Genomic DNA, 27969 nt, shown 5'->3' with positions numbered 1-27969 from the left:
CTGAGCTGTCAGCACAGAGCCCGACACGGGGCTCGAACTCACAAACCGTAGGATCATGACCTGAGCCGAAGTCAGATGCTTAACTGACTGAGCCTCCCAGGCACCCCTCTGCTTCTGCTTTCTTAAAGAGATTATGGAGAATTAGCATTATTTGTTTCTTGTATGTTTGGTAGAATTCAATATCGAAACTATCTGGGCCTGGTTCTTTGTTTTTAGAAGATTCTTAATTATTTATTCAATTTTCCTAATATAAGGCTATTAAGATTATTATGTTTTCTGTGAGTTTTGGTAAATTATGTCTTTCAAGAAATGTTTCATTTGTTGTTTTTGTGGACAAAGAGTTGTTTGTAATATTCATTTATTATTCTTATAGTGCTCATGTGATCAGTAGTTATGACTTCTTTTTTTTTCTGAAATTGATAATTTGTGTCTTTTGTCTCACTTTTGATTATCTTGAATAGATAATCAAATCTATTGAATCGTTCCTTTCAAAGAACTAGTTTTTTGGTTTTGATGATTTTTTTCTATTTTTTTCCTGTTCTCAATTCCATTGATTTCTGTTTTAATTTTATTTTTCTTTACTTGTTTTAGGCTTCAGTGGATCTAGTGACATGAATTCACTCAGCATTTGTTTTCTTTCCACAAATTTCTTTTTTTACCTTCATTTTTGAAGAGTTTATTGCTAAACATAGAATTTAGTATATCCGGGTTTGTTTTTGTTTCTGTTTTCTTGTTCATAAAAATGTCATTCCATTATCTTGAAGCCAACTCAGGGCTTGAACTCATAACCCTGAGATCAAGACCTGAGCTAAGATCAAAGACGCTCAACCAACTGAGCCATGCAGGTGCCCCAGAAGCTTGATTCCTTTTGATGAGTAATCAACAGTCATTCTCATATTTATTCCTCTTCCTGTTATGTCCCCCAACCCTCTGGCTGACTTTATTATTTTTCTCTTCATAACTATTTTTTTTTAGCAGTTTAATCATTATGAGTCTTGATGTGGTTTCCTTGAGTTTATCCTGTTTAGGATTTGTTGTTGGTTTTATGGATTTTTAGTTAGAAACTTAAAAAATTTCAGCCTATTTTTTCAACTTTATTTCTTTTCCCTCCCATTTTATCCTCTCCTTCAGGAATTGCTTAATATGGTTCCACAGACTACTGGTCATTATTTTCAGCCTCCCTGTTCAACTTCTGCTTTTTAATTTTATATTTTGAATTGCTATGTCTTCATGTTCACTTGCATTTTCTTTTATGAAATGTAATCTGCTCTTCTCTCCATTACATAACATTTTTATTTCAGATACTGTATTTTTCAGTTATATAAATTCCATTTTGTTCTTAAAAAAATATCTTCCATTTCTTTTTTTATTATCCCATCTTCCTTTAAATCCTTAAACATTTATAATAACTTTTTATAGTCTTTGGCTGCCAAGTTTATCATCTGCTTCATTTCTGGCATAGTTATCTACTGATTAATTTTTCTACTGTTTTTGCTTTCACATTTTCCTACTTCATAATATGAGTAGACATTTTGTATTGGATTTTGGACCTTGTGAATTTTACATTATTGGGTTTTTTTTTTTTTTTTTTTTTGCTTTTTGTTGTCTTTAATTATGATTGAGTTTACATTTCTTGAGAATCAGCTGTTAGTTTTGAGGCTTGACTTAAAGCTGTATATGGATGGGTCTAAAGTGTAGCCTTTTTTCTTGGGCTAATTTAATTCTACCACCAATATGTTACCTTTTGAAGATATCTAAAAAGTGCTTTGGGTATTAAACAAGGTTTCTTCTTTATTTGAGGAATCTCAGATGTCTTCCAGTCCTGAGTGAGCTGTGAAGATTTTTCAACTTCTAGCTCTTCAGCAGTTTTCTAGTAGTCATGAAGTTTAATTCTACACATATGCAACTTAATTATGCAGCCAATAGCTCAAACAGATCCTCATGCAGATTTCTGGATCTCTTTGTGTAATTTCCTTTTCTGTAGCACTTTACCCTGCAAATTCCATCAGCCTCAGTCCCCCTGAACTCCCACTACTCTCTCTTCAAATTCAGCGAGACCATTGTGTTCTGCCTGTGTCTCTGTCCATGTGCCAATATTCAGAAAGTGCCTCTAGCTTAAAATCCAGGATTATCATAAGGTTTATCTGACATGTTTTCCTTCTAGTGTGCTTCCTGTTTTATAATATCTGAAAAATCTTGTGCCACACATTTTGTCTGGTTATCTAATTGTTTATAGCAGGATAGCAATTTCAGTATCAGTTACTTGGTCATGGCAGGAAATGAATGACTATAGCTCCATTTTTAGCAGAATATTAATTATGTCACAAAAAAGTCTACCCTGAAAGTAATTTGATTTCACACATTATTTAAAATATTTCCTACCATAAAACATGTTTAAATAAAACCGAGAAATAGTAAAATCTTTTAACTTATCTTCTGATTCTGTTTTTAATTCAATAAACATTTATAGCCTATTACTATTTAATAGGTAAATTATACTCCATGTTTATAAATATCTGTATATTAGACTACATGTGAACTAAATTGTATTGTTCTAGGGTGAAGAACTGTAAGTGTCACTAAAAGTACCTAATTTCTCAAATTTATACTACCCCAAATTGATTGCTATCCCTTAGATGTTTCTTTTGTTTTGATTCAGTGACTCATAGATGGGACCACTAAGTTTCTTAATGTGGTGCCAATGAATGTGGCACTTACAAAATTAAGGCTTAGAAGCATCTAAAATAAAGGCAAGTAACCATGGCAGTTATTGTCCAATTCAAATATTAATTTGTGTCACCTTTGTAATATATAGAGCAATTACACAGATATCAACTACATTATTACCAACCGTGAGTTACTATTAGTGAACCATTCATAATACTCTCTGAAACCACTGTTATTATGGCATAAGTTGGGGATATTCAGCAATAGCCATACAGTTCTTACGTTCCTTGGTAGATATACCCAAAATATTTTTTAATAAATATTGATTGTCATGTGAGGATAAAATAACTAATTGCTTGTCCAGTAGTGGAGTCAGTTTGAAAATAAGGGTTGTGGAACTTTTTGGGAACTGGTATGAGTACTGACATCTGTCTGTCATTTTTTGAGCCAGAAAGGAGAAGGAAAGACCATAATTAACCAGAGAATTCATGTGGAGTCATTGGTCTCAAGATCAGGTTTCTTTATAGTATAAAGAATTTAATATATTTTCTTGGAACCTTCAGAATTTTCACTTTTCAACAAAGATCAAAATATCTCTTTATACTATACTTTAGAGTTACATTCAGTTTATTAATGGCATGAATATGTCATAACCCGATGGTCTCAGAGTCTTACTATAATTCAATAATTGAGCCAGTAAAAGAAGCAGTTCTATCTATGAATATAATCTCTACCAATTGTCTGAAAAGTATGGTATGTATATCCCCAGAGGTACACAAGATAATCCTCTGGAGTTCAGGTTATAAGTGTATTAGCATTTCTATATATTTTTATCTCATTCTGTTTAAATTTATTTATATTTTACAATATATATTAGTACAATAGTCCATGTATGTAACTTATACATAAATATACCTAGATAGAGATGTATGATCAGAATTATTATTTTTTTTTTAACTGATGGTATGTGTTGGGGAAAAAAAAAGTTTGAATCTATTATTCTATACTGTTGACCAGTGGTTCTCAATTGAGGACAGTGTCTGGAAGTGTTTTTGATGGTGATGACTAGGGAATGGGATGTGCTTCTGATATCTCGTGGGTAGAGGCCAGGGGTGCTGCTAAACGTCACTCAGTTCACAGACAGTTGTTCCCAAATCACACTGTAACAAACACAAAAAATTGTCAGGTCTAAAATGAATTTGAGAAATCTTGCTACAGACTCTATTTCCTCTTCTTTGGTGGACAGATAACAAAGAAACGAGTCTAGCCTGTTTCTTTTGTTTTTCATCTCACTGTGGACTACTTGGCTTTCCTATGTGTACATCTATATTTTTCTAATAAGTCAAAGATAGGTACCAAAAGAACTGAAAGTACTTATAGATATCCAGAATTTTGGAAAACCAAAAGAATATTCTGAATTAGAGGAAAAGAGGTAGCAAAATATATGAAACCCTGCATAGTCATATCTTAAATATTTGTGTGTGGTTCCACACTCCTGAGATTACCTAAATATGTTCATCAAGTCCTACCTTATGTATTTTTATGCATTTGTATCCTACCATACCTTTTTTTTTTATTATTATTTTTTTTAATGTTTGTTTATTTTTGAGACAGAGAGAGACAGAGCATGAACGGGGGAGAGTCAGAGAGAGGGAGACACAGAATCCGAAACAGGCTCCAGGCTCCGAGCTGTCAGCACAGAGCCTGACACGGGGCTCGAACTCACGGACCGCAAAATCATGACCTGAGCCGAAGTCGGCTGCTTAACCGACTGAGCCACCCAGGCGCCCCCTGACATACCTTTTGATATATTAAAAATTAAATTGGTATCCTGATTATTCAAATCTAAAAATAAAGCAGTTTCTGATAAGATTGACAGAAGAGAATCCATTATTGGCTAGAATAAACTGTTTTGCAAAGTAAAGAATAAAGAGTATGTGATCTATGGTCTAACTTGAGTTTTTATTTCTGAGTTTATGTGTCTCTGGTACATGATCCTATACATATTCAACTTCATTTGGATTTCAACCTCTGGATGAAAAATAACAATCCTAGTTATAGGATAATAAAGAATAAAGAAGAATAAGCATTCACTATGAGTTTTCCATTTTAGAGCATACATTTTTAGATAGTGAAGATCTGTCCTTATTTGAGTTTGTATCTGAATCAAACATGTCTTATTTGTATATGTACTTGCATGCTTTAAATAAAGATGATTCTAGGGGCACCTGAGTGGCTCAATTGGTTAAGCATCCAACTCTTGATTTTGGTTCAGGTCATGGTCTTAGGGCTGTGGGATCGAGCCCTGCATCAGGCTCTGCACTGAGTGTGAGGCCTACTTAAGATTCTCTAAGATTCTCTCTCTCTGTCTCCCTCTGTCCCTCCCTCCCTCCTTCTCTCCCTTCCTCCCTCCCTCTTTCCCTCCCTGTCTCCTCCTCCCTCCATGACTTGCTTGCTTTCTCTCAAAAAAATTTTAAATAAAGATGATTCCAAAGAGGCCTATCTCCCAAAAGAGTGGCAAGGATTAGTGACCTCAAATACTAGAAAAATTAAGTAAAGCAGTATTCTGCCACCATCCAGTTGCTTCTACTTTTAATAACATGTGCTAAGGAATGTGAACCAGCTGTTCCTCCCATAACTGAATTGTTAGGTTGATCCTTAATTAAAATGAATCATCTAATTGATACATGAGGTTCTTCCTGAAGTCAGGGGATAAGCCTCTCAGAGTTCTCTCTAGATCCAAAAAGCAGCTTAAAATAGGAAACAAGTTGAGAGTTACAGTCAGAATTAGATGCATTTTGATAGTAGCACTACTCAAACTCTCTGTGTGTGTTTTTAAAAATTTTCAGTCTGTTGGGAACCAATGCTTTAGCAAATATAAAGATGAATAACTAGAGAAATGAGCTGTATTCTTTTATTACTAGATTCAACAGAGATAAACTTGCTCTATCACATTTCTGTGAAGGTTTTTAAATACTTACTCTCCCTTTTTGTATTCATCATGACTCAGCCTTATGGCAAATAGTTTGTGGACTACCAGGGGTTTGAGAATCGAGCTTGGAGTAGTGCTGATTTCAATAGAAATTATTTGAAATAAGATTTCCCTTTCTATTGTTTACATCTTTGGGTTCACTAAGTATAAATTCCTGCCTACTCTCAGTTGAAATACTACCTTCTCTGCAAAATTTTCCTTAACTTCCTCACGGTGCCATGGGTAATCCATGCTCTGTGTTCTCACTTCATCCAAAGGGCCTCCGTTATATCAGTTATTATTTTAATATATTTATTTAATTAAAAGAAATTGTTTTTTTTAAGTTTATTTATTTATTTTTAAAATTTATTTTTTTAATTAAATTTTTTTTTAATGTTCATTTATTTTTGAAGGAGAGAGAGACAGAGTGCAAGCGGGGGAGGGGCAGAGAGAGAGGGAGACAGAGCCTGACTCAGGGCTCAAACTCATGAACCCCGAGATCATGACCCGAGCTGAAGTCAGGCACTTAACCAACGGAGCCACCCATTATTATTTTTAATGTCCCTCATTAAAAGACATTGTAAAAGCAGTCTTTAAGAGCTGGGGACCTAGGATATGTGGCATATAGCAGACAGTATGAAAACAATCTGCTTAATGAATGAAATAAATGAATGAGTAAATTGCAGCAAAATCCTGAGGCTGTAAATATCAACACATACTGGATGAGGGCAAAACTTCATTTTGTGGAAAGGAGAGGGGCCAGTTTCTTAGTGTCAAAAGTTAGACTTAAGTGAGTTAAGTTCTTATAAAAATTAACCCTTGACAGAAAGACAAATGAACACACACACATTTCTTAAGTGTATCACAGATGGGGGAAAAAAGTTCATGGGTGCAAATAAAACAAAGACTCAAACCACTTAAGCTACCTTGCTAGAAACAGTACTTTCAATAATTCTTGGCAAAGGAGATAGGTGTTAGGATGGGGAATGGGTTGAAAGCTGGTGCCCCAAGAATTTGAAGGTAACTTTGTGCTCTGCTTCTTTTTTCTTCTCCTTGACCCTCCAGCTGTAAAGATCTGATATCCTATCATACTCTTTGAATTAACTCAGTGCATATTTGACAGTAGCCTACTGAGTGCTCTGCTAGGCACCTTGGAGAATACGAAGGAGCTTGCACACGAGGAGTTTAAAATCTTGTGAACAAGTCAGAAATCCATAAAACTAACTAAAATACAAAGGAAAATGCATCAGATAGTGTTATAGAAGCATGAATGAAGAAGACATTTTTAAAACATACATAAATTATTTCACAATTCAAAGTGTTTACAGAATGCTTGTCAGTGCCTGTTTATGTTTCTTAGTCTGGGATGGGTTTAGGATAGCTGTTACCGATGACATATCTATATTGAAGTGGGTTTAATATTTTCTTTAATAAAACCAATACTTCAGAGATAGATAGAAATATAGATTATATTTATCCAACCTAAGCAACCAGTCAATAAATGGACAAATTTAGCCTCCAAAGCTAGAAGTGAATCTACAGGGGGATGAAAATGAGAAGGAATTTAGAGGCCTACAGTCTTCTACCTTGAAAGTGTGACTAAGTAGATAAGTGAGTGTATTTTCAGTACTTCCCTCTGTGAGGCTGCACAACTGTTTCTTTTGCATTCCATCTCTTAGAGGCTGGTTTAGGAGAGAAGGAAGCACACAGACGTGTAAGTCCTGGGATGCTGGCACTGCCCTTGGGGAAAGTTCGGATCTTGCATCACTTCTTGGGTATGCGCACATTTCCAGTTCCCACAGAGAAGCTGATCCCTGGCAGAAGGCGGATAGACACAGCCAGACTGAGTCACAACTTGAGAATCAGGGAAATTATTTTTTAAGAGAATAAAGGCCCTTAGTAGGATCAAGTTTCTGTAGCTAAACAGGAAGCAATGAAAAAAATATATTTAAATCTGGATCATTTTGAGGGAATCTGCCTCAACAATTTCAAATGATTCTGCCATGACATAAGTCAGTGTAGATTCATGTGGTTATTACCTTTATTGATTCTCCTTCACAAACATCAACTGATAATCTTCTGTTGCGTTTTAACTCCACCTGCCAGCTGTGTAAATGCCCTTTAAATATGGTCATAGGATAAACACAGGTCATGTATTAAGTGGATGTTAAAGAGCACAATAAATGTCACAAGTCCTCTTTTTTGCCCTTTATTTCTGACTGAAAATTTATTTGTTGGAAAAGTCTTACAACAGTAAAATAAATTGTTTATCATTTTGTGAGTCCTCTATATTGAGAAGATGGAAAATTAAATAGTGCTGTCCTGAAAAGCTGAGGACATAGTTTTATGACATTTATGCTTCATAAAACTTAATTTAAGTCTATTTAGAAATTCTATAACCTTTCTCTGTTTCCTTAAACTTTTTCTTTCATCTATCTCAGCAGCTGACATAGGTACTTGATTTATCACTTCTCTGCTTAGATTGAAATGTTCTTTCTGAAAAAGATGTGCTCTTTGTTTCCTTGTAATTAACAACCTATATTGCCTTATGCATACGTGAGGCTTAAGATAATATTTTTGGGATGCCTGGGTGGCTCAGTCAGTTAAGTGTCTGACTTCAGCTCAGGTCATGATCTCACGGTTCAAGGGTTCGAGCCCCATGTCAGGCTCTGTGCTGACAGCTCAGAGCCTGGAGCCTACTTCAGATTCTGTGTCTCCCTCTCTCTGCCCCTCCCCAGCTCGTTCTTTCGTTCTCTTTCTTTCTTTCTTTCTTTCTTTCTTTCTTTCTTTCTTTCATTCATTCATTCATTCATTCATTCATTCTCTCTCAAAACTAAATACACACTAAAAAAAGATAACACTTTCTGCATTAACTAAATTTATATTTCTGGGAAAAAATTCCTTAACAATTAAGTATTTCTTGTCTCTTTCTTGCCTTCCTCCCATTTTACATTATTCTTATTTCCCTCCTTTAATACTTCCCTCTATCCATATCCTTGAAGAAACAAATAACTGATTCGAGGAAAACAACTATCTGGAGTGTATGTGACTGTTTTCTCTCCCTACTCTGCCCCTTCTCCTCATGGTATATATTTGTGTGATCTTCATGGTTTCAGAGATAATGTTAAATAAGTGATACCAGTCTGAAGTTAGGTACTTTTTTATTTTTAATTCAAAATTTTTTTTTATTTTTTAATTTTTTAAAACATTTTAATTGGCAAATACAGCATGCATCAACAATGTCATTATTAAATTGTTCTACCCTTATGACCTAATCATCTCCCAAAGTCCATCTTCAAATGCCATCACATTGAGGGTTAGTTAGGATTTTAACATATAAATTTGGAGGGACACAAACATTTGGTCTATAGCATACACACTCACCATCAATCCATCAATAAAATACACTAAGTATCCATTTCTCATCATTTCTGCTTCTACAACCTTGGAACAAACCAGCGTCATCTTGGCTCTGGATTGGTGGAATTATGAAGTTAGGTACTTTTATTTTAGATCTTTCTCAGGTTTTATTAGTTGATTTAACAAACATTTATTGTGTGCCCACCATTGCCAAGCAGTGGGGTCACAATGGGTCATAAAAACAGGCATGGAGATTATAGCCTTGTGAGTGAAACAGGCATTGATTAATAACCTCGCAAGGAAATGTCCAAATACAGCTGCAGTTGTAATAGAGAAATGCATGAGGCTGTGAAGGCCTGTAATGGGTCAGGAGAGGACCCCTTCATGAGGTAACCCTTGAACTGCAATCCAGAAGCAAACGTAGGAAGGTGATGATGGGAAGAAGATCCTTCCAGAGGGAGCAATGTGAGCAAGAGCCCTGTGGGTGGGAGGGAACGTGGCTGGTAGAAAGGGCTGGAAGGATTTAAGTAAGTTTGTCTTTAAGAAGGAAGCTGAAGGGGTGGGGTAGGTACACCAAAGTATGTTAAGGAATTTTGGCTTGTTTTGCATTGCTTTTAGAAAAATAGGGGAAGCCATTGAAAGGTTTTTTGTTGTTTGTTTGATTTTTTTTTTTAATTTTTTTTTTCAACGTTTATTTTTTATTTTTGGGACAGAGAGAGACAGATCATGAACGAGGGAGGGGCAGAGAGAGAGAGGGAGACACAGAATCGGAAACAGGCTCCAGGCTCTGAGCCATCAGCCCAGAGCCTGACGCGGGGCTCGAACTCACGGACTGCGAGATCGCGACCTGGCTGAAGTCGGATGCTTAACCGACTGCGCCACCCAGGCGCCCCTGTTTGTTTGATTTTTGAGTGAGAGAAGGTGCAAGTAAGCTAGGGGCAGAGAGAGAGGGAGAGACAGAATCCTATGCAGGGCCCACACTGTGAGGACAGAGCCCAAAGCAGGGCTTGAGCTCACCCAATGGCAAGGCTCAAACTCACAAACCGTGAGATCATGACCTGAACCAAAATCAGATGCTTAACCAACTGAGCCACCAGGCACCCCCACTGAAAGGTTTTAAACAAGATGCCATAAATTTGTATTTTGAGAAGATTATTCTGAGTGCAGTAAGAATAATGGTTTACATGGGGCTGTAGTAGAGGTAGTTAGGTGAGTTTAGGATGCTGTTGTAACCCAGGTGAGAAATATAGTAGTTAATTTAGGGAAATGGCAAGAAGTAGATAGATTAGAGAATACTTATAAGGGAAAATCAGCAAGACTCATGGATTGCATGTTGAGTGGTCAGAGAGGAAGATGAGTGAGGTTTGGGCTTCTACAGCTGAATGGATGTGGTGTCTTTTATTAGGATAAGGAACATTGTAATGAGACCAGATTTTAAAGAAAAGACCATGAGTTAGGTTTTAAACATTTTGAATTTGAGATCGGCACAAAACATCAAATTGAATATATGAGTATGTTGCTCAGTGGAGACAAGGTCTGAACTGGGTGTAAGTTGATGTGGTACCTGTGAATGATGATGTGTGTGGTGAGAAAATGGAGAGGGGGTGCTAAGGACCCAGCTTTGAAAAACTCCCAACAGTTAGACTAGAGAAGAATGAACCTCAAAGGAGGCAAAGAAGGTGTGATTAGAGGGGTTGGAGAAAACCAGTGTTTTTATTTTTTATTTTTTAAAAAAGACTTTAATAATGGCTTTAGGAATCATCAATGTTTTTGTTTCTATTTGAAAATGCTTCCTTATTTTAAATGACCGTTGATTCCAACACTTATCAGTTAAAAGTAATCTTCATTTGGCCTCTCTAGACACATCTTTGTCTCTTCAACCAGAAGCAGTTATGTCCGTGTCAGGTGTATCTTTGAGTTCTGCTTAGAAGGGAGGTAGTTTTTGCCACAGGAAGTGTTTCATCGGGAAGCAGATGTGCTCCAGTGATAGGAGATGGGAAAGGGATGTTTGTTATTAATTACTTAGCTTTGTATAAACAAAGACTTTGCATTTTTGAAAGATGTCTTCTTCTAGTTAAGAGAAATGACTCCTATTTTTAAAGTTTTTCATGACTTGATCTAAGGAGGTATGTGCTGTCTTGTTCTAGTAACAGAACTCCAGAACTCTTCGTTAATTGTAGCATATGTCACGTCTTCTATTACACAAGAGCATGTGGGATATATAGGATAGAATTTCCGTATAGAAAGGGTATGTCTTAAGATAGGAAACAGTGGCAGACTGTTTGCAAACTGAGAAAGCTCAAGTTTTGCCTTTTCGTCTCTGTTTGCTTCCCTTAGTTGAAGTAAATCTGAAAGGACATTTTAATGAGAAGATGATAGCCTATCTTAAACTTTAAAAAAGAGAGAATTTTAGCATTTAAACTAAATAACAGTAGAATAACTGGACTTAATGTCACACTTACACTCTTGAAGGCTAAAATTTTCAACTGTGTTCTTGGAAATGCTAATTTGGAAAATGCTAATTTAAGGGGGTTATGGAATCTTGAACTGGGAATTGGGATACATGTGGGTTATTTGCTTCTTTGTTTGTTTTCTGTTAACTAGGTAACTGTGGACAAATCTCTATGCCCTGACTTTATCTAATTGTTTGGAAGAGTTGGTTAAGTTGATCTGCAATGACTTTTCTAGTTCTCTGTTCTCTAATTCAGATTCTTTTTTTTTTAATTTTTTTTTTAATGTTTATTTATTTTTGAGACAGAGAGAGAGACAGAGCATGAATGGGGGAGGGGCAGAGAGAGAGAGGGAGACACAGAATCAGAAGCAGGCTCCAGGCTCTGAGCCATCAGCCCAGAGCCTGACGTGGGGCTCAAACTCACGAACTGTAAGATCATGACCTGAGCTGAAGTCGGACGCTTAACCGACAGAGCCACCCAGGCGCCCCTCTAATTCAGATTCTGAGGGTTAATGTTAAGGCTTTTATTTTTGCTGTGGGTAGATTTTATGTATAAGTATATAAATTTTTAATATAAAATTTAAAAAGTTATATGTATTATATGTAAATTTCTACTTTCAGAAGGAGCACAATATACATGCTCATTATAAAATTTCATATATTTCAAAAATTAATAGTATAAAAATGAAAATCCCTGGTAATAACAAAAATAACAGTAGATTTTGTTGTTAAAAAAATAAAAGAAGGTGCCTGGGTGGCGCAGTCGGTTAAGCGTCTGACTTCAGCCAGGTCACGATCTCATGGTCCGTGAGTTTGAGCCCCGCGTCAGGCTCTGGGCTGATGGCTCAGAGCCTGGAGCCTGTTTCCAATTCTGTGTCACCCTCTCTCTCTGCCCCTCCCCCGTTCATGCTCTGTCTCTCTCTGTCCCCAAAATAAATAAGCGTTGAAAAAAAATTTTTTTTTTAAATAAATAAAAATAAAAGAAAATAGCAACCAAGGAGGCAAGAATATACATTGAGGAAAAGACAGTCTCTTCAATATATGGTGTTGAGAAAATTGGGCAGCTATATGCAGAAGAATGAACTGAACCACTTTTTTACATCATACACAAAAATAAACTCAAAATGGGCTAAAGACCTAAATGCAAGGGCTGAAGCCATAAAACTCCTAGAAGAAAACCATAGGCAGTTGGGTATCGGCCTTAGCAACATTTTTCTAGATATATCTTCTCAGGCAAGGGAAACAAAAGCAAAAATCAACTATTGAGACTACACCTAAGTAAAAAGCTTTTGCACAGCAAATAAACCATTAACAAAATGACAAGGCAACCTACTGATTGGGAGAAAATATTTGCAAATGATAATGTATCCAATAAGGGGTTAATATCTAAAATGTATAAAGAATTTACAGAACTCAAACCACAAATAATCTTATTTAAAATGGGCATAGGACCGAACAGACATTTTTCCAAATAAGACATGCATCTGACCAACAGACACATGAAAAGATGCTCAACACCACCAGTCATCAGGGAAATGCAAATCAAAACCACAATGAGATATCACCTTATACCTGTCAGGATGGTTAGACTCAAAAACAGAAGAAATAATGTGTGTTGATAAGGATGTGGAGTAAAAGAAACCCTTGTGTACTGTTGATGGGAATGCAAATTGGGGCAGCCACTGTGAAAGCAGTATGGAGGTTCCTCAAAAAATTAGAAATAGAAATATCATATGATCCAGTAATCCTACTATGAGTATCTACACAAAGAAAATGAAAACACTAATTTGAAAAGATATATGCACCTCTATCTTATTACAGCGCTGTTTACAATAGCCAAGATTTGGAAGCAACCCAAGTATTCATGGACAGTTGAATGGATAAAGAAGTGATACACGTGCGCATATGTGCGTGTCCACACACACACACACACACACACACACACACACAATGAAATATTAGTCATGAAAAAGAATGAGAAATTGCCACGTGCAACAATATGGATGGACCTAGAGGCTATTATACCAAGTTAAAAAAGCCAGAGAAAGATAAGTATCTTATGATTTCATTTATATGTGGAATTTAAGAAACAAATAAACAAAAAAAGACAAAAACCAGACTCTCAAATATGGAGAACAAATTAGTGGTTGCCAGAGTGGAGGTGGGTAGGGGGATTCATGAAGTAAAGGAGATTAAGAGTACACTTAACTGTGATGAGCACTGAATAATATATAGAATTGTTGAGTGATTGTACCCCTGAAACTACTGTAATACTGTATGTTAATTATATGTAAAAAAAAAAAAAAAGCCACTTCTCTGCTGCTATTCTGCTTTCCAGCAGTAAGGTCTCCTGCTGATTTTTGCCTGCTTTTAACAGTTGACCCTTGAACAATGCAGGGGTTAGGGGCACTGACCCCTGTGCAGTCAAAAATCCACATATAATTTTCGACTGCCCCGAAACATAACTAGTAATAGCTTGCTGTTGACTAGAAGCCTTACTGATAACATATTTTATATATCGGTTTTATACTGTATTCTTACAATAAAAAATAAGCTAGAGAAAAGAAAATGTTAAGAAAATCATAAGGAAAATACATGAACTGTACTGTACTGTATTTATATAAAAAGAAATCCATGTATAAGTGGGCCTTATTGTTGTTTAGTGATCAGTTGTATATGGAAGAGAAGAGAAAATACAGTCAGTTCTGTTATCATGCTTGGTTTCAAAACCAGGATTTGTACCTGTGATTGATATTAAGGAACAACTTGAGTGTTGTGTGAATTTTATGTTTGCTTATGTGGCATTTGTCTGAGAAACTAGCCAAATGCAGAAAACTGTATCCAGTTAAACTGTGTCGAATAGGAGATACTCAGAAAGCATACATTTCAACCAACTAGCAGCTACCTCAGTCCTCCACTGTGTTGTAAAGCCACATCCATCCCCCAGGGTGCCCCAGCTCTCTTTCAGATTTCAGATAATCCTCCTTTCTCTTCTTCGCGAAAAAGCAGAGGCTGCACCCTTCTGACTCCCATTCCCACAGGCAAACTTAAAGTTTTTTTTTTTTTCAAAGTAACTGCCATATTTATTTTAGCATATAGGTGTTTCTTAACCATTTAACATGTATAAAATGGTCTACAGTTTTTATTAGCTTCTTATCTTTCTTACGTGTCATTGTTACAGTTCCTGAGTGTGGCTCCCCAGCCCCATCTTCCCCATAAGCCCTGTAGTTTTATTGTACAATTTTGTATAGTGTGGTTATTTTTAGGAATGCATGTTACATTATAGCAGAATTGAATGTAATCACAGCATCTCAAGATATAGAGAAACTCGAAAGAAGTTGGTTCTATCCTTGTGCCTTAGACTTGGTAAAAATCCTCTTAGTAACTTCTCTAACACCTTGTATACTTTTCCCTTACTTATGTAAGCCTTTCCTGAGCAACTGGCAGTTCCAAGAGGGAAGCAACCGTGTCTGTCCTGTTCTTTTTTGTTCCTATAGTCCTAATACAGTGCCTGATATATGGTAGGTGTGCAATTACAATGTGACATCTTACTCTATGCAAATGTAAGTACTTGCATACTCATTTAGGGAATTCAGATGTTTCTTTTGATTTAGCAACCAGAATGGTTCTTAAAGCTATGCTTTAAATATTACAAATTATTATTGTGAAACGTTTTTTTTTTTATCTTATTTTAGGGAGAGGAGAGAGTATGTGAGCAGGAAACAGGGGCAGACAGAGAGTGAATCTTTGTTTGTTTATTTATTATGAGAGAGAGCGTGTGCGCGAGTGCACCACCCAGGGAGGGGCAGAGAGAGACAGAGACAGAGACAGACACAGAGACAGAGAGAATCCCAGGTAGTGTGTGCTGTGAGTATGGAACCCAATATGGGGCTCCAACTCATGAACGGTGAGATCATGACCCAAGCTGAAACCAAGAGTCCGACACTTAACTGACTGAGCTACCCAGGTGCCCCTAATTTTTCTTGAAGTTTATTTATGAGAGAGAGCATCTTTTTTTTAAGTTTACTTTTGTTTATTTTGAGAGAGAGCTAGAGAGCACGCGGGGGAGGGGCAGAGAGGGAGACAGAATCCCAAGCAGGCGCCGTGCTGTCAGCACAGAGCCCAATGCAGGGCTCAAACTCAAAACCCTGAGATCATGACCTGAGCCGAAATTAATATTCAGTTACCAGCTGACTGAACCACCCAGGCACCCTGAGAGAGAGAGAAAATCTTGAGCAGGCTGTGTATGGAGCCCAGCATGGAGGTCGATCCCACCACCCTGGGGTCATGACCCGAGCTGAAATGAAGAGTAGGACACTCAACTGACTGAGCCACCCAGGTGCCCCTGTGGAAATTTTAAAGTAGTTGATTGAAACTTGAGGTCGCAGAAACATTCCTGTACTGACCCTTCAATCCGCAGCCAATTGTTATAGTAGGATTTATAATGAATGTGGTAGTTCAGTGAGTATCATTGTTTCTAATTTTTTTTTTTTTTTAAATTTTTTTTTTCAATGTTTATTTATTTTTGGGACAGAGAGAGACAGAGCATGAACGGGGGAGGGGCAGAGAGAGAGGGAGACACAGAATCGGAAACAGGCTCCAGGCTCTGAGCCATCAGCCCAGAGCCTGACGCGGGGCTCGAACTCACGGACCGCGAGATCGTGACCTGGCTGAAGTCGGACGCTCAACCGACTGCGCCACCCAGGCGCCCCTCATTGTTTCTAATTTTAAAAGACTATAAATCCTGTGAATATTTTCTTAAAAATTCCCGAATTCATGATATATATTTTGAGAAAACTCAGAAAATGTGGAGTGGCAAGTTATTGTCTTAAATTCAGATGAAAGATAAAACTTGGAGAAATAAGTAACAAATAATATTAGGCTTTCATAATGATAAAAGATGATCGAAGCATTTTTCGACTCAGACTTTAGCAGTTGAGAGAGAGATGAGTCTTCTTTATTTCTTTAACTGTTCTTCTTAGGGACTGTCACTTCCTCAGTCTGTTGCTCTTTTGCTTTCTGATTTCTCCTGAATCTTTTTCTGTGTGATTTAATATTTTCCAGTTCCATATTCCTTGAATAGGGAAGTTCATGGTAAGAAGAATTGTGGCACTTCCTTAGAAGGATTAAGTTGATGAGTTTAGGAACTATGATAATTATTTTTACCTTACCTATTTAGCGTATAAAAGAATTTCCTCATTTAACATCGAGTCTCTGAATTTCACGAGGTCGATTACAGAGCTCAAGTTCTACTCCTGTACAACTTTTCTCAAAGTTATAGTCTTAATTTAATTTTCCACTGAAGTGTCTTTAATAGGGGCTAATCTTGATCGACTTCCCTCTCCCATAAAACCTGTGGAACTAGATATTTCTTTACATTAGTCGAAAGATACTCTGAAACAGACACCATTACAGTGTTATTAATGAAAATATCTGTATTACAGGCTGAAAGGAAATAGTGAAATTTTAAACATTTCACTTGCTTTTTCTTTTTAAGTCTATTTATTTATTTTTGAGAGAAGAGAGACAGACAGAGCGAGCAGGGGAGGGGCAGAGAGAGAGGGTGAGAGAGAATCCAAAGCAGCCCCCGCACCGTCAGTGAGGACCCCAATGTGGGGCTTAAACTCACAAACTGTGAGATCATGACCTGAGCCGAAACCAACAGTCGGACGCTTAACCAACTGAGCCACCCAGGTGCCCCAAATTTTACTTGTTTCATATTTTATTTTGATGTAATTTCAAACCTATAGAAAATTTGCTAGAGTGCAAGAAACTCCCCTATATCCTTTACCTAGATTCAATAATTGTGTACGCTTTGCCCCATTTTTTTTTTCATAATGTATCTACTTTTCTATGCATAGTTTTTTTCTTGAATCATTTGAAAGTAAGTTGGAAACATCATGCCCCTCCCCTATGTCCCTAAATACTGTGCAAATTTCCTAAGAATAAGAACATTCTCTTTTGTAATCATAGTAAAGCTATCAAAATCAGGAAACTTAATGTTGATATGATTCTGTTATCTAATCCATAATCCATATTCTACTTTCGTCATTTGTCTCAATAATGTCCTTTATAGCTATTTTTCCCCAGTTCAGGATCCAGTCCAGATCATGAATTGCTTTTAGTTGTCTTTCTTTAGTCTCCTTTAAATTATAGCAGTTTCATAGCTGTTTTTTTTTATTTTCTTAACCTTGACATTTTTGAAGCAGACTATTTTAACACCCACCTGTGCAGATCTTAATGAATGGCATAACTTGCTTCAGATCCCTTTTTTGTGTGAGAAACAAAATGTGGCTGAAACTGAAAAAAAAAGTTATTTTGTAGATTTTTAATTTGAATTTATGTGATATTGCTTGTGACTAGGTTAGACTTAGGTCAAGTATTTTTGCAACAATAATACATGAGTATGTATCCTTCACAGTTCAACATTTCAGGAGGCACATAATGTTAGTTCCAGTATTTGTATGTATGTATGCATTCATTCATTCATTCATTCATTCATTCATTCTCTTTGGCATGTTTACTTCTTTCCTTAAGCCTCAAATCCACAGAAAATGATTTCAGAATTGCTAACTCATAACACTGACTAAGCATACCTACTAACTGGAGTTTGATATTACTTACAACTTTTTAAGGTAAAATTTAATTATGCAAAAGTGCATAAATCTTAAGTGAACACTTGGGTGAGTTTTGATAAAAACATAAACCCATACTCCTATCTCTGTGACAGAAGGCTTCTTGGTGCCCCTTTCCTGTTAATAGTGTCCTTCATCATTGACAACTACTTTTTTGGCTTTTTTTTCCATTATAGATTAGTTTATCCTGTTTTAGGACTCCATAGAAATGGAGTTATACAGTATGTACCCTTTTGTGTCCATTTCCTTTTGTTGGCATAGTATCTGGGATATTCGTCCACATTTTTTTTTTTAATTAATAGTTCATTCTTTTTCTGGTTGAGTAGTATATCATTGTATGAAAATACCACAATTTGTTTATTCATTCTATTGTGATGGGCATTTCCAGTTTGTGGCTGTTTTAAATAAAGCTGCTGTGAACATTCAGGTACAAGTGTGTATATTTTCATTTCTCTTGAGTAAATGCCTATGAGTGTAGCCACTGGGTCATAGGGTAGATGTATGTGTATCTTTATAAAGAAAATTTCAAATTTGTCTCCTAGTAATTGTACCATTTTATGTTCCCATCCCCAATTATGAGATTTCTGGTTGCTCCACATCCTCACCAACACCTGTGTTATTAGCCCTTTAAATGTTAGCCATTCTTTGGATGTGAGTGATGTCTCATTATAGCTTTAATTCATATTTCTTTAACTACTGATGAGATTGAGTACTTTTTTATATACCTATTGACCATTCATGCAACTTTCTTCTTTCTTTTTTTTTTTTTTTTCCACACAGCTTTCTTTGTGAAGGGTTTGTCCAACTGTTTTGGCCTATTTTTAAATATTAGGTTTCTGTTTTACTCATTAGTTGTAGTTCTTTATATATTGTGGTACAAATAGTGAGGTATTTGTATGGTGAATATTTTCTCCCATTTTTTGACTTGCTTATTGATTTTCTTTTTTTTTTTTTTTAATTTTTTTTTTCAACGTTTATTTATTTTTGGGACAGAGAGAGACAGAGCATGAACGGGGGAGGGGCAGAGAGAGAGGGAGACACAGAATCGGAAACAGGCTCCAGGCTCTGAGCCATCAGCCCAGAGCCTGACGCGGGGCTCGAACTCACGGACCGCGAGATCGTGACCTGGCTGAAGTCGGACGCTTAACCGACTGCGCCACCCAGGCGCCCCTTGATTTTCTTAATATATCTTCTACTGAACATAAGCTTTTGATTTTCATGGACTTATATTTATTAATATTTTCCTATTATGGTTAATGTTTTTTGTGTTCTAAAAAATCTTTGTCTACCCTCAATTTGCAAATATATTCTCCTATGGCTTATTTTATAAGCTTTATAGTTTTATATTTTGCATTTAGGTTTATTTTCATTGCAGATTAATTTTTGTAGAAAGTGTGATATGCCATAAATAGAGATTACAGCTTAATGTTTATTGTGTTTCTCTATGCAAAATCAGATTTCTGTTTTTTTGTTTTTGTTTTTAAACAGGGGAAAATGTTATGATTGTAAGACACTTTGATTTGTTACGCTTTTGGGAAAGCCAAGTACTTCATCATTTCTTTAATACAGAAATGTGTAAATTTGGAGACTGCATAAACAAAAATGAGATCATTGCCTTATGATAATGGAAATAACTAGAACATTTAAATACACACACACACACACACATATGTGTATATATATACAAAGTTTATTTATTTGAGCGAGACAGAGATGGTGTGAGTGGGGGAGAGGCAGAGAGATAGGGAGAGAGTGTATCCCAAGGAGGCTCCATCCACACTGTCAGTGCAGAGCTTGATGCGGGGCTCTATCCCCTGAAACCATGAGATCATGACCTGAGCTGAAACCAAGAGTCAGGTGCTCAACCGACTGAACCACCCAAGCACCCCTAGAACATTTTAAGATGTTTAAAAGAATAGATAGCGTACAAGGCACCTGGGTGGCTCAGTCGGTTAAGCGTCTGGCTCTTGGCTTCGGCGCAGGTCATAATCTCATGGTTTGTGAGTTCGAGCCCCACATTGGGCTCCAAGCTGAGAGTATAGAGCCTGTTTGGGATTCTCTCTCTCCCCCTCCCCTCCACTCATGCTCACTCTCTCTCTCAAAATAAATAAACTTAAAAAAAAAAAAAAGAATAGATATGGTACTAAATTAACTGTTTCTACAGCAATGAGACTTCGTGTGAGAACTGTTCTTCATTGTACATGTTCTACAACTACATGAATAGTTTTTTTAGTTTTCCAGATGAGATTATTTTTTTCTACAACTTGCAAAGTGATTTGATTGCCATGTTATAAATCTTTTATTGGTGGTCTAAAGTCTGTCAGGTTTTCCATTTGAAACCCCTATTTTCAGGAGCAGACATTTGAAAAAAAAAATTAACCAGCCAGAAACTTGGCATTCATGATCTTGGTTCACTATAAGGTACTTGCTTTAACAAAATTTTAAATAGTCAGCTTTTTTTTTTTTTAAGTTGTAAGCAGCACAGAGAAGAGTAAAGGAATTTCTTTGTTTAAACAGGGAATATTTTTCCAGACAACTTATCCCAATTAAATTTACAAAGCAAACTTTCCCCTTCTAGAAATCATTTAAGTATGTATGTTCCTATGTTCTATTTCCCACAAGAGACTACCTCAAGACTTTGCTTTTACTTTGCTATAATTCATAGCAAATATCCTTGATCCCTGTTCTCTTTTCTGTTCATTTATGCTTTTAAAATTCTCCCTAGTATAGTTATTTATATTTAAAATGGCTTTAAATTTTGGCATTCTTTTTTTCATTTTTCCTCCTTGTAGTGCCTCCTTGAACAAAACAGTATATGCCTCTACCTATTGGTTGAAAATCAATATTAATTTTGAGAGAAGATGTGGTATAAATAGCAGTGATTTTCTTGAAATTAAATTTCTGAAATACAGACTTTAAAAACTCTTCTGAAGAGTTGCCACTTAAAGGGCAGGCTTTGAGGCAAGTTTTCTTTCTTCTTCCGTGCAGTGTGGATGTCAGCTTGAGTACTTTCACAATCTGTTTTTAACCCACTGTCATTTGCATGGTGAACACTTAACTGCTATTGGTCCAGAAAGGTGTTTGTGGGTTTTTTGTTGCTCTTATTTCACTTCTTATTTTCTTTAAAATCATTTCCTGAAAACTTAGTACAGAAATGTAACCTACTGCAGCAAGCGAGATGATCTTCTGGAAATCTTTACTTTTGCTTCACTCTGAGGATAATTTGCTTCAGGCAAGAGATTTTTGGGTGCTGCTGAAATTTCGGAGATCTGGGAAAATGGGGTAATAACATGACACCAGCTCTTAAGCAGCAACATCTGCTGTGGTTCAAAGCCACACAAAGAAAGCTGCTTAAGCAGTTGAATATTTTGGACTGCACGGACAAGTGTGGTTCAACTGCAAAGACTGCAGAGTGGAGGAAACTTAAAGTTTAGAGAAGTTGTTTAAAAATGGAGTCGTGGAAGATGAGCATCTTTAAGAGACAAACATCACCTTGTCCTCCAAGCTATCGAAGATCTTTGTCAGAACCTGCTTATGCAAATTCAGAGATAGGAACAAGCTTAAAGAATTATCCTTGGCGTGGTCCAGTGAAAAGCAAGAGGAAGAAAAATGAACATGCTGTTTCCAACCTAGGAAAGCCACTGGGTGCTTATCGGTGGCAAACACATCCCAGCTTTAGGTGGAAAGGGGGCAAAAGGGAGAGATGGCAGACTAATAAAGGAGACTTGGATGAACCACAACAAAAGGTCGTGCCAAAGATGGTTGGTAATAATGCTTCTTCCTCTGCTAATGAGGTCCTTGGAACATCAACAGAGAAGCTGAACCTGGTCAACACCCGGTCACTTCGGGTTCCATTCACCAGATCTATTTCAGAGCCAGAACCCCGCTGCAGTATCAGATTTGGTAGACCGTGGCCGACTTCAGTGAGGTCAGAGGAGTCTGAGCAGCAGGGATATTTCATCCGTGGCATTTTTTCTACTCTTTCCAATGGCTTCTCCAGGATGCTGAGTTTAAGAGGAGAATCAACCAATGAGCCAGTAAGAGAAGGTATATTGTGATGAATAAGGGTTGAAAAGGAAGGGATGGCTCAATTTTAATTACTATTGAAATTTTATTTACTTGTGTTTTATAATAAGATAAGCCATTCTATTTGCTCATTATGAAGCAAATTTAATATAATTTTTAAAAGTGATAAAACGCTACTACAGAAATCCTCTTTCAATGAATGATGGTAAATAAAAGTAAAAAATGGATTTGGTTAAATTAAGGTATTTTTTATGTTATACTCTTAAATTCCGCAATGGAGCCTGTATAAAAGGTTTTTATTTTGTTTGGGTTTTTTTTTTTGTAACCCCTTTTTTAAATCTCCATTGATCTACTTTTGCAAGTTAAATGCAATTTAGAGGAGAGATAATCAAATAATTTCCTCATGAGAAAGTTGAGAATTAGAATTTCTATTATTATCCCTTCATAAAAACTGACAGATATTAGCACTGTTTAGAGCAGAACTGTATTGACAGCTTTTATTAGGTTGGAATTATGATTTGCTTATGTCATGAAAATACACAATTTGAATATGGAAGCAAGAGATGCAGATCTTCAACTTGTTCAGATGACAGTGGAGAAGTTTGTGTTTGATTCATTTCATACAAAAGAATCATCAGTTTTTTTTTTTTTTAATCTCATTTAGGACTTGTTTAAATTTAAAAATGTTTTCTATTGATGGTAGCATTGTTAAATTCAAAAAAAAAGAACTCAAAGTTTTATCCGATTGCCTTGGAAATGATTGACCTTATCTGCTGAACTATTTCAGTTGTGTGTCATGACCCATATTTGTTTGTTTGTTGTTTTTGGAAACCTCAGTACTGACTCTGATAGTATCTCCATCCAGTTGAGGCCATTTTTGGACAAGCTCTTACTATTAGAAAACTTTAGCTTATCTTTCCTATAAGGTTGACCATATCGTGAAAATTTAAACTCTTTAGGAAATTATGGGAATTGTTGAGGAATTTTGTTGTTGGAGTACAGTCTAATTTCTTTTAAAATGAAGATGAAGAATGCAAAAGAGTGCCATCAGTGAAAAATTAAGTAATTTTGCAAATATAGGTGTGACAATAATTCATTATTCCTCCTAAACCTTGTCCTCCCTAGATTTTCTTTTGCTTAGTGAGTTTTAATGATACTGTTAAGTTTATCTGTTTGCTTCTTACCCTTGGCTTATAAATAATTACCAAGAGTAAAATCTTGTTGCTGTACCTGTATTAACATTCCATTAAAATTTTTGAAAGACTAGGTTGTTGGGTTTCCTTGGACGCCAGTACGTGTGTTTCTTTGTTAGGTGATGACAGGATGATGTAAAGGCGTGTCAAAGGGAATTAAGAGTTTGTAATAAATTCTTAGAATAGGTGCTTCTCAAGGGTTAATATGTGTGCAGTTGATAAAAGAAGGCTAGAGGATTTTGAGGGTTTGGGTTTTTTTTTCTTTTTTTTTTTGTTTTGTTTTTTTTTTTTGTTTTTTGTTTGTTTGTTTGCTTTTCATCTTCATAAAGATTTTGGGCTTTTGTAGTTAACTTTCGGTTTCTAGTAAATTTGCCAAGCTGTCGACTGCCTGCTGTGTGTCATGTGCTCAAAGACTGTCCCTACTTTTTATACATTTATGGTTTACTTAAGGAGATACAAAGTATTCCGTATTTATTATATTCCTAATATATTTCCTAATACTCTTTATCACTTATAATCACAGAATAATTATGCATAAACAGAGTTTAAGGTGCTGTTAATAAGGGATTTCAAGTCAAATAATTAAAGAACCCTACACAGTATTCTCTCCAGTCAGATAGATCAGCAATTTTTATTAAACAGTTAACTGTGATGTCCCCTACATGCTTTACCAGTGAAGATTCAAGCTCTTAAACCTGAAATATGCTATTTAATACAAAGATTGTTGCCAGTTCTTGTCTAGAGATCTCTTTTTCTCTGTGGCCTGTAGCTTCTACCCAGCGTAGAGTCTATGTCAGTGGTTTTCTAACTTTCTGTAATCGTGAACCTTCCAGCCTTGCTTATTCCCCACAAGAGAGAGTATGATTGGCCCAAGAGACCTGAATTCTACTTCCATCTATGCCAGTTATCTTCTGTGAGATTTATTCACCGAATCTCTTTTTACACTTTTGTGGAATGGTAATTCCTTCCTCGCAAGTGATAAAATTGGAAAATGCTCTGTATATTATTTATTCACAGATGGCATATAAATGAAAATTGTTCTGATCAGAGCTGCTATTGTGGTATCGTAGCAAGGTATGGAATATTAAACCATAGATATCTTTAAGACTGTGTTAAGGAAATAAATATATTTCTTAATTTGAAACTCACTAGTGTTTGTTACTTTTCTTATTCAATATGAACTGCAAGAGGTGAGAGGCATTAAGTAATGTAGTGTGTATTTAAAGCATTTAAATGTATTTAAAGCATTTGGCACATAGCATTTGTTCACTCTATATTAGATCTTGTTTCTGTTAAGAAAGTGAAATTACTCGGATATAGTTTTTAAAAAAAAAAATAGGGAGGAGCGGGGCACCTGGGTGGCTCAGTCAGATGAGTGTCTGACTTTGGCTCAGGTCGTGATCTCACGGTTCATGGGTTTGAGCCCCGCATTGAGCTCCGTGCTGACAGTTCAAAGCCTGGAGCCCGCTTCAGATTCTGTGTCTCCCTCTCTGTCTCTGCCCTTCCCCTCGACTCTCTCTCTCTCTCTCTCTCTCTCTCTCTTTCTCTCAAAAATAAACATTTTAAAAACTTAAAATAGGGAGAGAAGGAGGATACCTGATTGTTGAGTGTTGTAATTGATAAATGTAAGTAAATTGCAATGTTCTAGTCTTTAAAAAAATTTTTTTTTTACATTTATTTATTTTTTGAGAGAGCACAAGTGGGGGATGGGCAGAGAGAGAAGGAGACACAGAATCCGAAGCAGGCTCCAGGCTCCGAGCTGTCAGCATAGAGCCCGACGCTGGGCTCGAACTCCCAAACTGGGAGATCATGACCTGAGCCGAAGTCAGACCCTCAACCAACTGAGCCACCCAGGCGTCCCTGCAATGTTCTAGTCTTAAACCCTGTGCACCTGAACTTGTTCTGAGCATAAACAAGGAATAATTTCTTGTGCCATAGCTGACTGTAATTACCCTCATGCTTAAAGCAGTGAAATATGTCATTCTCAGGGTCTCTAACCAATTTTGGAGGGAGAAGCTGAAAGGCTTCAGTGATATTTCATGCTCAACCCTCCAGTTGTGCAGTAAATATTCCTTTGTCTGATGTAGGTCAGATAATATGTAGGTCAGATGATACAATGTAAAAATGTAACTTGTACTTTTTATGTCTAATTGTAATTCCAACTGCTTTGGGCTCATGTCTAAGAATGGAGTTTCCATGTTTGCAGTAGTGGAAGTAAATTGAAACACTCAATAAGAGAGGAATAACCACAAACCCATTATAGCATATCAAATCAGCAGACTATCATAGGGCCTACATAGTTGCTACTTACTAGCTATGTGAAACTTAGAAAAAACTATGTTATTGTAAATGTGCATGGGATGTAAATTCTAAGTTACTGGGAGACAATTTCATCCCTAAATTCTTTTTCTTCCTCTGTCAGTAGGTAGAGATAGGAATGAAAGCTTTAAAAAAAAAGGTAGGAAAGGAAATTAAATTTACCCTATATAGTTCTTCTTTCTGGTTATAGTTTATGTCTTGTTAAACTGACATTATTTATGATGTTACAGTAATAAGACTATCCTCTCTCCAGTGTTATGTTTTTAAAGACCTCCTAACTTGGGAATTAGAAGACTTTATTTTTTTCTGGATAATTTTCTTTTAATATGCTCATTCAATTTTTAAAAAGTTTTTCATAAACCTACTGGGAAGGACCTTATACACTAACTCAACAAAAGTTTATGGAGTTCCTGAGACACTGTTCTTAGTGCTTAGAATATATAGCACATTATTTTGTCAAGTAACTAACAGCTTCCTCACTTATTCTAGGGAATCATTAACCAAATTAGAAAAACTAAAAATACTGTAATTTCATAAGATATACATCTAATAAATAGTGGTGAGGATTAGTTAGTATAAGAGTTTATACAGTGTTTCAGATGTTCTCTACAATTGGACCTTTTATTTACTTATGAATTAAAAGAGATGTCTGTGCAAAATACAGAGAAATATGTTCCCTTTCTGACATCTCTCCTAAGGATTGCTGCATTTCAGCAATTTTGTGTAACACCTACCCCCATATAGTATTAGCTATTAATATTTGCTATTAATCAGCTATTTTAGCTATATATATTTTCAGTATTAATATTTGCATATTAATATATACCAAATTATTCCTTTCTGCATGATTTCAGCATATGTTTAAAATCTTCTGAGTGTCTCTATTTCTGTTTAAAAATATTTTCCTGGGGCACCTGGCTGGCTCAGTTGGTTGGGTGTCCGACTTCAGCTCAAGTCATGATCTCACGGTCCATGGGTTGGAGCCCCACATTGGGCTTTGTGCTGACAGCTCAGAGCCTGGAATCTGCTTAGGTTTCTGTGTCTCCTTCTCTGTGTGGCCCCCCGCCCCCACATTTCTCTCTCTCTCTCAAAAAAAAAAAAAAAACATTTAAAACATTTTCCTAGAATTTCTCTTATTTCACAGATTTTTCTATTTCTATAGTCAATAAAGGTTTTTTACCCTACAAAATGAAATAAACTTTTCTCTAATTATAGAAGTAAAAAAAAGCTGTATAAAATTTTTCAGACAAAAATATAAGGAAGACCTTTAAAACGGGTCATAATCCCTAAGGATTTTAATTTTAATCAAGCAATGAAAATTTAAAAATTTTTTTTAGGTACCAAACAGGTAGATGATAGCTATGTAATAGGCTGCTTAGTCCTTATGTTGGAGTTAGATCTGGGTTTAAATTCTGACTGTCTTTTTAGTTGCAAAGTAGACATAACTTCTCCAGTTCTATTTTCTTTATAAGAAAGTAGAACTGTCCCCAATGGACAAATGTATGTTGTACATACGTACATATATACACACACATCTTCTTTATGTGTATGTCCCTACACACAATGGAATAAAGAAGAATGAAGCCATAAAGCCATGAAGAAGAATGAAATCTTGCCACGTGCAACAACATGGATGGAGCTAGAGAGTTGAATGCTAAGCAAAATAATTCAGACAGAGAGACAAATACCATATGATTTCACTCATAATGTGGAATTTAAGAAACACACACACACAAAAACAAGCAAAGGAAAAAATAAAGGAGAGAGAGACAAACCAAGAAATATACTCTTAACTGTAGAGAACAAATTGATGGTTACTAGAGGGGAGGTGGAGTGGGGGAGATGAGTGAAATAGGTGATGGGAATTAAAAAGTACACTTATGATGGCCTCTGAGTAATTCTAGAATTGTTGAATCACTAAACAATATAGTGAATACTTATATAGCACTGTATTTTTATTGGCATAAAAATTAAATTAAAAAATGAAACTAGAGCTGTAATATAGATGCTGTGGAGTTGTAACAAGGATTAAATGAGATAGTATGTGTCAAGTGCTTTGTCTACCTTGTAGTCACTTTAAAATAAAAATCATCTGTTCATGAGGACACATCCTGGAGTCTCCTTGGAGTAGACTTAAGACTGTTTCAATCCTCATTTTACATTTATAAAACATTTCTTAAGATAACCAGTTTTGTCTAAGTGATATTTTCTAAATGTGTTCTCAAATTCTGTGAGTGCTTTATTTTAGCTTTGTATTTACTAACTGCTTAGTAGAAGAACCTTTGCAATTTTTTTTTAACGTTTATTTATTTTTGAGACAGAGACAGAGCATGAACAGGGGAGGGG

At 36.1% G+C, this 27969-nt stretch overlaps 1 protein-coding gene across 8 annotated transcripts in view; it reads left to right on the top strand.

Annotated features, from left to right (window-relative positions):
• RASAL2 (RAS protein activator like 2) overlaps window positions 1-27969 on the top strand; it is a 362757-nt gene that overhangs the window by 102575 nt on the left and 232213 nt on the right. For 3 of the 8 annotated variants that reach the window (XM_045452780.1, XM_045452778.1, XM_045452776.1), the window contains exon 1: window positions 21227-22132. The exons of 3 other annotated variants lie outside the window; for them this stretch is intronic. In XM_045452780.1, the coding sequence (XP_045308736.1) occupies window positions 21535-22132 (598 nt within the window). In that variant the 5' untranslated portion in view covers window positions 21227-21534. Of the gene's footprint in view, window positions 1-21226; window positions 22133-27969 lie in introns of those variants that run through there. 2 more of the 8 variants (XM_045452779.1, XM_045452777.1) reach the window with 1 other exon arrangement.

The sequence above is a fragment of the Leopardus geoffroyi genome, chromosome C3 (genome assembly GCF_018350155.1).
Source record: "Leopardus geoffroyi isolate Oge1 chromosome C3, O.geoffroyi_Oge1_pat1.0, whole genome shotgun sequence".
NCBI lineage: Eukaryota > Metazoa > Chordata > Mammalia > Carnivora > Felidae > Leopardus > Leopardus geoffroyi.
The sequence above is the reverse complement of the archived record's forward strand: the minus strand, read 5'-3'. Positions and strand labels throughout refer to the sequence as shown.